This window comes from Mchenga conophoros, linkage group LG7 (assembly GCF_057382185.1).
Source record: "Mchenga conophoros isolate Kocher_MC1m ecotype Shallow Benthic linkage group LG7, M_conophoros_male_GT1.1, whole genome shotgun sequence".
Taxonomy (NCBI): Eukaryota; Metazoa; Chordata; class Actinopteri; order Cichliformes; family Cichlidae; genus Mchenga; species Mchenga conophoros.
In genome coordinates, this window is record NC_140532.1 from 28,203,849 (window position 1) to 28,218,391 (window position 14,543).

The following is a 14,543-nucleotide window of genomic DNA, read 5'->3' on the forward strand; positions in this document are numbered from 1 at the left end:
GATATTTTATCCCACTGTATGTTTGAGTGTATATTATTGGGTTGACAATAAAACTCAACTTGACTTGACTATTGTCCCATGGTTGATAGTGTCACTATGAGTACAAACCAAGCGGTGGTGCCAGCATCATGCTGTGGAAATGTTTTTCAGCAGCAGGAACTAGAAGACTAGTCAGGATGGAGGGAAAGATAAATACAGCGAGTCATCCCTGATGACAACCTGCTCCAGAGTTCTTTGCACCTTGGACTGGGGCAAAGCTTCATCTTCCAATTCAACAATGACAAAGTAAAGTAAAAGAAAATAAATGGAATCTGGTATGAAAATTGGTATTTAAAAAAGCTGTATATTTCTAAATTGACCAGTGCACTGTGATTTTTTTTAAACATATCTACCCCCACCCCCAAAAAACAAATAAAAAAGTGAACGTGACAAAATATTGGACAGTAATTCAGAGTCTAATAATAGACACAAAAGAAGTCTAATAATACAAAGTAAATAAAAGTTTGGGCAGCTGAGAAGTTGGTGGGAAGCTCAGGCCCTCGCTGTATTTTATAAATGTGTTAGCCTTTATATGTTAGCCTAAAACTCATCATCTCTCTTTATTTCTGTCTCTTAACATCAACATCACTCTGATATTACAGACACACCTTCCATTAATACCACACTGCTGCTGACTTCTGCCACTGATCAGGAATTAGGACCAACTGTGAGCATGTTTTACCTGAGCTTAAGATAAGGTGCGACAAACGTTCCCAAAACATTTCTGCTGCCTTCATTTTTTTAACCTTTCAGATGAAAATAAAAATTGAGTAAATAAATTCTGTACATTTTTATTTAATAAAGATAAATTTTTAGTTTGACTTCGCCGCCACAGCTCGGCAGGCTCTCCACTGACTGAAGGGACACCATCCAATTGCTGCCACACTCTCACACAACTCTGCCACTGCGACCACTGGAAGGTTAGAAAGAGGAATGTGCGTGCAGTCTATTTAAAAAGAAAAAAAAACTTTATTCATAATTAGATCTTTTACAAAAGCAGAGAAAATGGAGGAGGTGTCACATTTAAATCCCACAAAAAAAACAACAAAAAAAACAAGATTAATGAGACAAATTAGTAATAATAACCCTTCAACCAATCACTGGCCTCCAATCAGATGTGAGCTAGCTGATGCTAACAAAAACCTGTGAGCAATAAAGTTTGAAACATTCAAACAGAAATGTGTTCAGCTGCTGGTCGAGTCTCTGAGTGAGAGGGACAGAGAGGGAGGGGTTTGGCATTTCCCGCTCACGGGCACAAGGCATTCTGGGAGTCTGCGTGCTTGTTGTGATAAGCATCTATTTCGAGTACTCCGCAGAGAAAAATACCCAGAATTCCTAAAACTCCTCTCTTAAAATCTGTCTCTGATCCGGCCCTGCCCCCTGAGCCTGTAAGTCATCCAATTACAGGCTGCCGAGGCCTTCTCCCACTCTGATTCGTTGGCCAGGCTGCAGGTTGAAGCTGAAGTCTTTGGGGGCCTCGAAAAGCAGAACGATGGTGGAGCCCAGGTTAAACTCCCCGACCGACTCTCCCTTCTGTAAGGCCACGCCCCCTTCACCAGCAAACTTCACCGTCTGGTCAGCAATGTAGCTGTGATCATGAAAGGAGCCTTTACTGTAACGAGGTGTGTTGGTCTGAAGCTCCTGAGCAATTAAAACAGGAAGTGTTAAAACCAACCATCAATCGATCAGTCAATCAGTTAATCAATATTTCACTATACAGAGTGAACGAGATAAGAAAGACCAACAAGAACTGATCAAAACAAAACGTTCAGAAAAACCACAGGAACACAAAGTAACGTCACCTGGTCAAAGTAAATTCTGATTGAACCGACGTTCGTGGCACCGACCGCCGTTAATGAGAAGAAGCCTTGCTGCCATTGGCCGGTGAGAACCACACGCTCGTTAAGGCAAAAGAGCTCTTTGATCCAACGAGCAACGCCTGGGTTCACCGACATTAACGAGCCTAACGAGGAAGGACACACAGGCGGGTCAGGGTGGGGGCGCAAAGACCACATGGCTGCACAGGTGAACACACTCTCACCTGGAAAGTGACGCCGAAGCTCCACCCTCCAGTCTGTGGGCGAATGGAAGCAGTGGTAGTCACCTGGAGCCAGGTAAATGACAACGTGGAAAAGGTCGCTGTCGGGAGACGAGAGGAGGTCGTCCCTGAAGGAGGAGGACGACGAGGAGTCTGAGGACAAAGAGAAGCCGGGGTTAAACAGGTAAACAACAAACAAACCTCAAAGATGCCCTCAGGGATTCAACAGGTGTGACTGCAAAGTGTCAAACTGAAGTCAGGAGACGAGGAGTCACACGTACATTCAGGTGAAGTTCACAGAAAGTCGCTGTATCTTAGTTCTATCAAACCTGCTTAATATAAAACTCAGCAGGTTTTCAAACCTACAACACCTCAGGGGATTTTCACCTGCATGGTGAACAAATGTCATTTCCAAGAGAAATCATAAAAACTTTGAAGTCAGCTGGTCATTGTGGCAGGGTGTTCTTCCTTTTTTTCAGTGATGCCTGGACCTGGAGAGTTGTGTGGACGGGTGGGCCGAAGAAGTTCCCAGTTCCATTATTTTATTTATTATTATTTATTAATGATTCCTTATTTTTTCCACTAGTTTTTGAGCCTTTATAGGGTCCCACATGATCCCGCTTTTCATTTTATTAGACTTTGTGGAGGGGAAAATAAGTACTTTCATTTGCCATGTATTCCTTTCACATTTTCTATACAGGCGCTGTGGAGAGCATCCTCACACAGAACATGACATCGTGGTTCGGGAACAGCTGTGTGAAGGACCAAAAAGCTCTCCAGAGAGTGATCCGTACAGCAGAACGCTGCTGCAGGATTGCTCTCCCCCCGCTTCAGGACACCTACACCAGGAGATGCCGGACTAGAGCAGCGCAGATACTGAAGGACCCGTCCCATCCAGGCAACAAACTGTTCCAACTTCTGCAATCTGGTAGAAGGTTCCGCATCTTCCGGGCAAGGACAGAGAGACTCAAGAGGAGCTTCTATCCCCAAGCCGTCCGTGCCCTAAACACACACACCCGCCCTCTCACATCATCTATAATTGACTGAGACAGGACTCTCTTCCAGACACTAAACCAAGGCACAATGTACATTTCAAATTCCTTTAATTTTAAATATGTTTATATTGTCTATCCTGTAAAATAGTCAGATGTCTATTCATATTAATGTACAGAATTCACCTGCTTGCTGCTACTACTGCACATTCACCCAATGTATATACTATATGTATATATATATAATGTTCTTCCTCTACACCCCCCCCCCCAATTTTTGCACATGTCGAGGAGCGTGTCAGGCTACATTTCACTGTGTGTTATACTTGTATAACATGTGACAAATAAAGAACCTTGAACCTTGAACCTTGAACACATTAATATATTTTGATGCAATGTTTTATTGGGTATATTACATGACATAAAATATATCTGACGTTAGCGTTACAAAACTACACTACGTGAGTTGTACATATGGTCACCGTTACATGGAGGCGGTCTGGTCTTACCTTTGCACCGCCTCTTCTGTGGTCCGAGGAAATGTTCCAGACTGTAGGTGACCCCCTTCACCTGCTCCACCTCTGAGTTCTTTACGCGACCAAAGTGGAGGATCCTTCCATCAGCCGGAGAGGTCTGGAAGAGGCCGGAGACCCCAAACAACCAGGTTAACCCCCAAGTTTAATTGCCTAGTTTAATGTTATCTCACAGGTTAACCCCTGGTCTAGCTCCAAGTTTAACTTCGTCTCCCAGTATCTTTCACATTAGCTTCAGTTAAACTGGGCGATAGAATTGATTTTATCTTCCATCACAAAATGTATTGATCTTTAATGATTCACAGAGTTTCACTAGTTGCACATGTTGTCATGTTACAGCTCTATTCCAAAATTAATTCAATTAATTTTTCACCTAAAAATTCTATACACAATAGCCCACATTGACAAAGGCAAATGTTTGCTGAAATTATTTTTATTATTAAAAAGTAAAAAACACAAATATAACAAGTATGAAGCAGCAACAGCATTTATTTATTAATTCAATTCACTTTTATTTATACAGCGCCAAATCACAACAAAGGTCATCTAAAGGCGCTCCATATTGTAAGTTAGACGCTACAATAATATAGAGATGGCACAATACTACTTTTTTATGTCTGATACCAATACCACAAATTTGGATATCTACCGATACGAATCCGTCTATTTTATAATAAATAAAACTTTTTGTTTTTAAATGTCTTGCTGCATTTTGCATACGTTCATACCAAAATTTAAAAACAAAAAACAAAAAACACTATTACACTTGTCTGCAAAAAATACACTGCACCCAAAAATATTTCAGTTTAGCAATACTGATCTTTTTAAATCAAAGTATTTAAAGTAACATTCAAATAGTAATTTAAAATGCAATTTTATGCAGATTTCAAAAACTCTTTGTTTCTGAAAAAAAGAAGTGCAATATCAGCACAAAATTATGTTTATACTCAACAACTTCAGGTTGTAGAATGGACCCTTTAAGCTTAACAATAAATAGACATCCAGAGTGGAAAGCAGTGCAAAAAAATGCAAACACGGCCTCTCACAACACTCATCTTTTATCAAGTCAGTGTAAGCTGTTTGTCTGACATTTAACCTGAGACTGAAATTTGTGCAAATTCTACAAAAAAACTTAAAACAAGTGTGAAAAAAAAAAGTGTTTTTCATAGTTTTTTTTTTCTCCGAACCACGAAACTGTTTAGCCATGTGTCGTCCCAAGGTAGGTATCTCTGACAGAATTAGTTTCCCCTGCATCACGCTGGGCTCTCCAAATCACAAACAAACAGTATCTCACATTCTTGATTTTTAGTTCACAAGCACTTCTTATAATGACTCCTGAAACTTTGCACGTTTTAGCTCTTTATACAGTAAAGTTATAGGACAATAAAAATAATTATCAGGCAAAATGTCCTTCATTAGTTAAAATAATCCTGTCTGATACCACGTGAGAATAATAAATATATTATAACCCTCATACTAAATGGTAATCTAACAACACTCATTTTTCACTTTTTCACAAAACTAAAACATCACTACTTCCACGTCTAATTGTCTGTAATGAAGGTGGAGTAAACTAGATCCGCACTCCGTGCCCAGCGAATCCTCGCAACACAGGGGGAACAAATTTTGTCGGGGATACCTACCTTGGCACAACACCTGGTTTGGCAGCACGTAGCGAGGCTCTGAATGCTTTCAGTGTGAACTCCAGACCGCCAACAGGTCTCCCATTCTTCTTTGCAGAACCTCTCGAGCTCCATCAGGCTGGATGAGGAACATCAGCGCATAGAAATCTTCAGATTTCTCCAGAGATGTTTAATCGGGTTCAAGGCTGGTCTCTGTCTGGGCCTCTTGAGGACATTCACAGCATGGTCCTGCAGAAGCCTATCCTTTGTTATCTCAGCTGTGTGTTGAAGGTCGTTGTCCTGTTGGTGTTAGATGAAGATTTGCCCCCCCCCCCATCTTGCCCTCTACCCTGACTAGTCTCCCAGTTACTGCTGCAAAAGTACATCTCCACAGCATGATGCTGCCACCACCTTGCTTCTCTATAGGGATGGTACTGGTCAGGTGATGAGCGATGCCTGGTTTCCTCCAGACATGACACTTCACATTCAGGCCAACGAGTTCCATCTTTGTGTCATCAGATAATTTTGGTTCCATGGTCTGAAAGTCCTTCAGGTGCCTTTTGGCAAACTCCATGCAGGCTGTCATGTGCTTTTTACTGAGGAGTGGCTTCAGTCTGCCTGCTCTAGCATACAGGCCTGATTGGTGGAGTGCTGCAGAAATGGTTGTCCTTCTGGAACGTTCTTCTCTTTCCACAGAGCAATGCTCTCGGTCACCTCTGAGGCCCTTCTACCCTGATCGCTCAGATTGGCTCGGCGCCCAGTTCTAGGAAGAGCTTGGTTGGTGTCAAACTTCTTCCAATTACAGATGATGGAGGCCTGTGTGCTCATGGAGACCTTTCCTGTACCCTTCAGTAGATCTGTCTCCATGCAATCCTACAGACAGTTCCTTAGACTTCCTGGCTTGGATTGTGCTCTGACATGTACTCACAGTACTCAGCTATGGTACCTTATAGACAGGTGTGTGCCCTTCCAAATCATGTCCACTCTACTGAATTAACCACAGGTGGACTCCAGTCAAGCTGTAGAAACATGTGACCGATGATCGGTGGAAACACGAAGCACATGAATTCAATTTTGCGTCTCGTGGAAAAGGCTGTGAATACTTATGTATATGTTACATTTTTGTTTTGTTCTTTTATTTTTAATAAATTTGCAGTAATTTTAAGCCAACTGTTTTCACTTCATCATTCTGGGGTAATATATGTAAAATGAATTTCAGAATAGGGCTGTAACATGACAACATGCGCAACAACTGAAGCTCTCTTGATACTTTCCTGAGGCACGGCAACGTTATCTCTCAGTTTAACCATGTTTATCTCCCAGTTTAGACCCTGTCTAAGCAGGAGGAGGAGCAGGTTACCAGGCAGGAGGAGGCGCAGAGTGGTCGGACTGCAGGTTTAAGGCGTCGCCTGAAAAATTCTCCTAGATTTCTGTAATGATGTAAATCCTCCACTGCTGCCTCCTGGTGGACAAACAGAGGAACAAACAAACTTTATTTAATAGTAATAAAGAAAACAAAATGGCCAAATAAACAAACTGAGCATGTCCTGACCTGCATGTTCACGCCAAAGGTCCAGATATACAGGGAGTAGATGGGTTTCCGAAGCCAAGTGGGGAGCTCCACCCCATTCAGACGACCCCACGCCCGAGAGAGGAGTCGAGTAGGGAAGGAACGGTACAATGCCACCTGTAGGAGGAAACAGCAGCTACACCTTTGAATTTATTTACATGAGTGGATAAAATGACAAATGACGAGTCATTCTATAGACTGGAGTAAAAAGAGAGAAAGTAAAGGAGGAGTTTTGGGGGAGTCGTGGGTAAGAAGAGAATGGATAAATAGGGGTAGGGGACTAAAGTTTAGATGTCCAACAGTTTTTTAGGGTAATTGAATCCAATCGATGGGACAGATCAATAAGTTTGTTATCAGTGATCAATAAGGTGTTCTGTTTGTGTTTCTGCTTCTGATTGTTTCACGCTTTCATTTTCAAAATGCAGACTGGAAATGTTGCGTCACTGCATCAACTGGTCGATTGATCAGATATTGATCAGAAGAGACAGGAAAGGAGGTGAAGCAGGATGTACGAATATGGCTGCTGCCCGCCTTGCACTTCAACCAATCAGAGGCTTCTTACCCGGCAGGCCAGTGGCCGCAGAGTGCTCACAGACAGGATATAGCACAGGAAGGAGATTGGCCGGTGGCGCCATGCGGCAGGGCGACTCACGCCACCCTTGAGCGCGCTCAGACGGTGACGAAGAGCCAAACGAGGGACCTGAAGCCTGATTATAATAACGAGATTTAACGTGAACATGAATATTTTTCAAATACAAGAAAAAAAATAAACCAGAACAGCTGATGAGTCCAAGTCATGTAAACAGGCGGGTGTAGGCAGGTGAGGAGAAGGCGGGGCTTGTGCGTGGGGAGAGGCGGAGGAGGAGCAGACGCTAAAAGATAAGAACACTAAAAGAATTCTAACAGGGATGGAGACTGATGTCATGATGTCATTAACTCCCCCAAAATAAACTCTCAGCAGCTGGAGTGATGCCATTTATTTTTATATTCTTCAGCCAATAAGATTCAAGGTGCTCACCTGGATACATGAGTCTGACAGAGTGTGTGTGTGTGTGTGTGTGTGTGTGTGTGTGTGTGTGTGTGTGTGTGTGTGAAAGCGAGTGAGCGAATGTATGTGTGAGAGTTAGTGAATGAGCGCGTGTGTGAGAGAAAGTAAGCAATGAATGTGCGTGAGAGCGTTTAGGAAGGGGGGTTTCTACGGTGACTGCTTGCTTAGCAGGTCAGCTATTTTAGCTTTAGCCTAGCTTAGTGTGTTAGCCTCTTTCCATTTGATCCTGTGCTAACCTGCAAACCCAGTTAGATAACCACTGATGCTAATCCTGCTGCAACACACACACACACACACACACACACACACACACACACACACACACTTCTTTCACGCCTGAGACTCTTGAGAGTCCTGTTTTCAGAGGGTCAAAAGTATTTGGACATGTCAACAACATTTAAATGTAAGAACGGTTTGACTGCTGAAGAACCCACAGACTGCTGTGTCTCCTCCTTCAGCTGGCTTCTTCTCTCTGCCTTCAGTTTTAATTACTGAAACGCTGGCCTGAGATCAGCTCTTGGACTTTTCTCTCCCATCATTCTGGTTCAGCTTCATCTTGTTTGTCTGTCTAAAGATCATTTTTCAGATGTTTTAAAGTCAGATCTTCCTGAGTGAGGTTAGTAAGCGCCGCGTTTCCCTCCATGACGGCATCTCTTGATCACAGACCTTCTCCTCACAGAGACTTCTGATGTTGTGAAGCTGTTTTTCTGAACATGCAAATAATTTTGTCATCACCTTTAGTGCCCTCTCTGCTCTCTCAGGTCTGTTGCTGAGCTGATCAGTGATTCATTCTTTTTAACAGTGATCGAGTTTATTGATTGGGACACTGATAAAAAGTTTCTGCTCTGTGACTGCTATATTTTGGTGTTTCAGATCAATGATGGCCTCTCTCACCTGCACTAACGTCTCTTTGGGCCTCATATTTTGAACATGAAAACCATAAAAATTCAGAGATCACCTCTGCTTCGCGAGTCCTGGAATAACATCAACCGTCGGATTACTTCTGACCCTGTGAAGACGGTGGCCCGAGTATTACCTGCACTTCCTGATCTGTGGATCTGATTCGTTAAATTTTAAACTTTGAGCGGCCTCCTCTGTCCCTTCCTGTTGTGCTTCTAAATGAAACTGTACTCACTGTTTGTGTAAATAAAGTTTTTCTCTACTTCCTCTCCCACCTGAATTGTGCTGTCGTTCTCCTCCTCACTCCTCGCCCTCCTCCATCTTTCTCGCTCTCTCCTTTGGGAGTTCGCCTCTGCCGCCTCACCTGCCGCAGCAGGGCACTCTCACCACGCCTCCTGTCGCCACGGCGACCAGAGAAAAACCTCACCATGAACGAGCGTTGGGCGAAGACGCCGTCGCAGGAGAGCGAACCGGCCGACGACACATCAGGATGACGAAGAGTTAAAGAGGTGAGAGAGAAAGAGGAGTGTCCGTGGAGAGCAGACGGAGAAATGAGAGAGAGACGGAGGAACGCATAGAGGAGGAGGAGGAGGAGGAAGAGGAGGGCATAACGCTGAACAGCTCCTCCTCTGTTTATTAATAGCATGAAGGAGGAAGAAACTGTCAATCATTAATCACTGATCATCCATTCACACTGAATCTTAAATAAAAGCTTCATTTTTTATTCTCAGGGTTAAAATCATTTTTATTTTGGAAAACACTCATGCAGATTATAAACACTCAAAAATTAAAAGTTTGTTTTGTTATATTTCTCCTCCCTGTAATTTTTCCATGTTTGAGGAATTAAAACAGAAAAATGGTTAAAATACTTTTGTTGAGGATAAAATTTAAAATTAAAGATTAAAAAATTTTATTAAAAAAGAAACAGCCATTGTTAAATTATTGATCAAATTGTGACAGTTTTTATTATTTTAAATGAGTGTTTGGAATGAAATTATTATTTAACTATTAAAACTATTATTTCAATTAATTTTTTTTGTTTTTAAATTACAAATCTGCACCAAAACAAATAAAATAACTGAAATAAATTAATATTTCAACACTTTATGAAGAGTTTATAAATAAAGCTCATCTTGTAACCGGAAGGTTACCGGTTCGATCCCCTGCTCTGTCTGTCTTGGTCTTTGTGTCCTTGGGCAAGACACTTCACCTACCACCTACCAATGGCGCGATATGGCAGCCTCGCTTCTGTCAGTCTGCCCCAGGGCAGCTGTGGCTACAACTGTAGCTTACCTCCACCAGTGTGTGAATGTGAGAGTGAATGAATAGTGGAATTGTAAAGCGCTTTGAGGGTCTAGAAAAGTGCTTTATAGATGCAATCCATTATTATTATTATTATTATTATTATTATTATTATTATTATTATTATTATTATTATTATTTTTAAATTTATTTTGTCAGTATTATTTAATTATTTTTATTCTCTGATAAAAAGTATTAAAATTATTGTGTTTTTCTTTTAAAAGCAGAAATGAAAAAAGCCTGATCATTAAACCTGCAAATAAAGACTTTTGTGCCAGTCACAGGCCAACCAATCAGAGCAAGACAACCGTGAGGAGAGGGGCGGGGCCTGCCTGAGTGACCGAGCTGTGTGACATAACATCACCTTTCACCCAGATAACCAACCAACCAGCTGACCTGCTGTGATGTCACCATATGTTGAGGTTGAGGTTTTGTTTTTTTAAAAGGTGAATGTGGCAGCTTCCAGGTGAGGCAGGCGTGACAGGTTAGTTCAGGGGTGTCGAAATACAGGCCTCAAGGGTCGGTGTCCTGCATGTTTTAGATATCACCCTGGGTCAACACACCTGAATCAAATGATTAGTTCATTACCAGGGATTTGGAGAACTTCAAGACAGGAGGTAATTTAGCCATTTAAATCAGCTGCAATGGATCAAGGACAACTAAAACCTGCAGGACACCGACCTTTGAGGCCTGAAGTTCGACACCTGTGGGTTAGCTGATCTTAACAGGAAGTGAGGTGTCCTGTTCTATCAGCCAATGGTTAGTTAAAGCACAAACTTATAGATCAACTGTCAATAATCAATAGCTCGTCTGCCTTCTGTCATCACAGAGTAACTTTTAAAGAAACTCAGCAGAATCGCATCATCATTACATCATCACCCTGAGCCTTCAAGCACACAGGTGAGGTGTTACTGACACGTGAGATCAAAACTAGTATTTCATTATTTCAACTCGGTAACTACAGTGATGAATAGGAGGCGGAGGGCATAATGTCAGCGGTTCAGAGGGGGAGGAGTCAGTCGAACAGGTGACAGTCCAGTTTAAGCTCAGAGTGGGAGGAGGAGGAAGGGTTTATGGGCTGTTTGTGTCCTCTGATAGATTCCCTGTAATAACTGATAACTGACTGTTGTGTAACGCTGACCGCCATCACACCACGTTTCATCTCACAGCAACCTTTGACCTATCCTCAGCTGCTGACACAGCTGGCCTTCTGACTGACACATTTCAGTGTTTAATCGTTTCTGTCACGGCTCCACAAACCCCCTGCATCTCTTTCAAAATAAAAGCATGAATTCTTACTGAGCCACTGTAAGTCCTCCTGTCGTCAGTGAGAGCCCACGAGCCCATGGCACCAACGCCAGCGGCTGCAAAACACTTCCAGAGGCCTCAGAGCATCAAAACCTTCACAAGCACCGCTGATGATGTGATCACCACTATGCTGTAATCCTCCGGATATGATTTTAAACAGAGAGACAATCTAAACACAGTCTCACACACACAGACACTGTAGTTACAACGTAAGGTTTTTTAAGAGCTTTAAAATGACTAGTGGCAATAAAAACTGAGAGAGAGTATAAGAATGTGTAAGAATGAGTCCATTTACAGGTTCACTCTGATTCACCGTAGGGGAAATTTGGGGCTCAGTTTTGACCTGAGGACTCTGCCATGCAGACCAGGAGAGCAGGAAATCAAACCATGGACCCACAGCGCCCCCCTCAGGCCCATGAATCTATACGTTTGTGTTTAAAATCACGTAAATAATCAAAAAACTAATTTTATCTTCTTCAGTTACTGTAAAAATAAAAGGCTTCTTTCTTCTGTAAACATAATCAATGAACCGACGCTCTGACTGTAAATAAAGTTTGGAACAAACCGAAGGCCCAAGGAACTGCTTCCTGTACATTTGGTTTGTTTCCTGTTCAAGATTTTCATTTTTCTGTGAATTTAAAATTTCTTTAAAAAGTGTTTCAATCATCGAGGAGCTCAATCAATATGAGCCCAATGCTTCCTGTCGCCGCTGTCACAGAAATGTTTAAATATCTGTGGAGTTGTTGTTTAAACGTTGCGCGAGTAGGTCGTCCTTAAGTGTTTCTGAGTTTTTTCTTTGAAATGAGGCGAACAGATTTTATTGAGTCGATTTATTTGGGGAGAAACTCAAAAAATTTCAAGCGTTTTGTTTCTGATGACCAGAATCAGCATCTTCCACCTGACAGCCGAACGTCTCGATTTTACTTCGCAGAGACAATTTTTCCCATGCTGCCACCGACCAATCACAGAAATGAGAGCTACAAACACGTCGCAGGTAAACAAAAGGCACTGACGCCGCGTTCATTGTGAGTCCGACTGCACGTGCTCAGTGTTACAAGGCAAGTGAGGAGACATCAGAGAAAGTTTTCACTTTACCTGTGTGGGTGTAGCCACAGGGGCCGGGGCTCCATCCTCCCCCTGGCCCCACTTCTGGTACTGCTTGTAACCAAGGTAACCACCACCAGTCACCAATAGGAAGGGCAGGGGCCGGGGGCCTGGCAGAAGCCCACGTCCTGAAGAGACAACGAGAGCCGATTGGACTACAGAGATTACATCATCCACAAACAAACAACAGCTGAAGAGCTCTGTCTTCTCCAGTTTTGGGGTGGGGGGGGGCTCACCTGTGCTGAAGCGTCTGCAGCTCTGAGAGAAAACTCTGAAAAACAGGAAGGACACTCAAACTGATCAATCAGATCACATCAGTGATCAATACATGAGACGTTCAGCGTCAGAGAGCACAGGTATCGCCCCTAGTGGACACCTGACACGTTCAGTGGCTTTAAATGAACGAGACACTTAAAATTCTGGTCTCTCTGAGTTTCAGAAAACAAAGATGCTAAATGGTTAATGACTCATTATCGAAAGCGACACTGAAAAGCTTAAAAAGAATGTATGTGTGTGAAGGTTCTCGGACATCCAGGTCATCGTAGTCCAAAAAGCTTCTTCGGCTCTTCCTTTATAAACAGGTGAGATGAAGAACAGATAAATACCTGCCGCTGCTCCATACCCTCCGAAAGGCCGCCGCCATCTTGTGTTTCCGGACGTGACGTATGACGTCGTGCGTAAGAGCACTACTGGAACGAAGCCCCGCTCCCCCTTTGTCCCACGTGAGGAAACACAAGTATTTCGGTTTATTCTTGATTAAAAAGCTTAAACGATCATAGACGATTTATTGATTTTAAGATGTAATTATTGTTCAATTACGTAACATCCTGATAGCCAAACATGCTCCCACTCTGGACCACACTACTTCACCTAAAGAGCAAACGGGTCTCCCGATCACCTGGAACAGCTGGGACAGATATGTCAGCGGGCTCTTCATCCACTACAGCTCCGCCTTCAAAACGCCCCCCTCTCCACCTGCTCGTACTCACCGACCGCCCACAGAAGGTCAAACTGAGCCCACAGCTCCACACCTGCTCACTCTAGCAGCACCACAGTGGATTCAGATTGACACTGCTGCGGTTCATCCATAGACAGGAAGTAAGCCAGAAACCTCTGAGGGGCTTTAATGTGAAGACAATCGGCGGATCAGTCACGTTAACCCTCAGCTTGCTGGTGTCTTATCGAAGTGACATGGTGTGAGTCACGTGGTGTGATGGTGTAGTTTATTATTGGTGTGAAATCAGTGAAAATCTTAACTAGCAACCAGCCAACAACATAATCAGTGTAAACAGACTGAGGATTATTGATTATCTGGTTATTATTTGGTGTGAGACCTTGAGAGTTTATGAAAACTGTCAATTTTAATTACTTTTTGTGAAAATCTGAGTAGATACAAAGAAGGAAACAGTGGTATCAAACATACGGCCTGGGTACCAGGATCGGCCAGCAGGATGTGAACTTCGTAGAGCAGGTCAGAAGCCGCGAAGACCTTCTCCCTCTCTGGCTGCGGCCCATCACATCAGTCGTCTGTCAAGCCTCAGATTGATGACACAAAGATTAATCTTCAGTCTGCGTGTTTGTGGACAGCTGCGTTCCTAGGGATCCTGCAGGGGCGCTTCAGGATTACGCTGTCTCTGAGCTGCACTCAGAGCTGCCGAGCGACTCCAATCATGACTCTTATGGACAGAAGCCTGGAGTGGAGGAGGATGGAGGTTTGATGATGTTGTGGTCTCTGAGGTAGTTTTGCTGGATTCATCAGGTGGTGTCCTGCAGCTCAGTGAAAGCCAACGTACTCCGCAGGAAAAGGGTGTTGAGCCTGTTTTAGATGGAGGCGGTAAAGCAGGTTGTTTTCATGAGTGATGGAGGTGGGACCAGAGCATGGGCATGGTGCCATGTGAGCACACAGGTAGATACGTACCCACACTCACCCCAGACATGCCGGAGAGACCTCTGACAGATTACAGATAATGTGTAAATTTTAGGATTTCCTATTTTGTCATGGTAACAAACTGTCTGACCTCCCATCTGTTTCATCAGTTCAGTTTCTGTTTGCCTCTGAGCTGCATGGCAGTACCGATCTGCAGCAT

The 14,543-nt window shown here is 43.1% G+C and overlaps 1 protein-coding gene across 5 annotated transcripts; it reads right to left on the bottom strand.

Annotated features, from left to right (window-relative positions):
* Positions 1–984: 984 nt before the first annotated feature.
* pisd (phosphatidylserine decarboxylase) lies at positions 985–13,421 on the bottom strand. 5 transcript variants are annotated; one of them, XM_085283248.1, is made up of 10 exons: positions 13,276–13,421; positions 13,062–13,167; positions 12,693–12,727; positions 12,448–12,584; positions 6,777–6,911; positions 6,585–6,686; positions 3,579–3,702; positions 2,081–2,230; positions 1,842–2,002; positions 985–1,680 (listed from the first exon to the last, which is right to left on the bottom strand). In XM_085283248.1, the coding sequence occupies exons 1-10, from the start codon at positions 13,391–13,393 to the stop codon at positions 1,441–1,443; spliced, it is 1,308 nt and encodes a 435-aa protein (XP_085139374.1). In that variant the 5' UTR covers positions 13,394–13,421; the 3' UTR covers positions 985–1,440. The 5 variants fall into 5 exon arrangements, with proteins under 5 accessions (XP_085139374.1, XP_085139376.1, XP_085139377.1 ...); XM_085283250.1 differs by having other exon boundaries at positions 13,327–13,408; XM_085283251.1 differs by having other exon boundaries at positions 13,062–13,315.
* Positions 13,422–14,543: the final 1,122 nt, after the last annotated feature.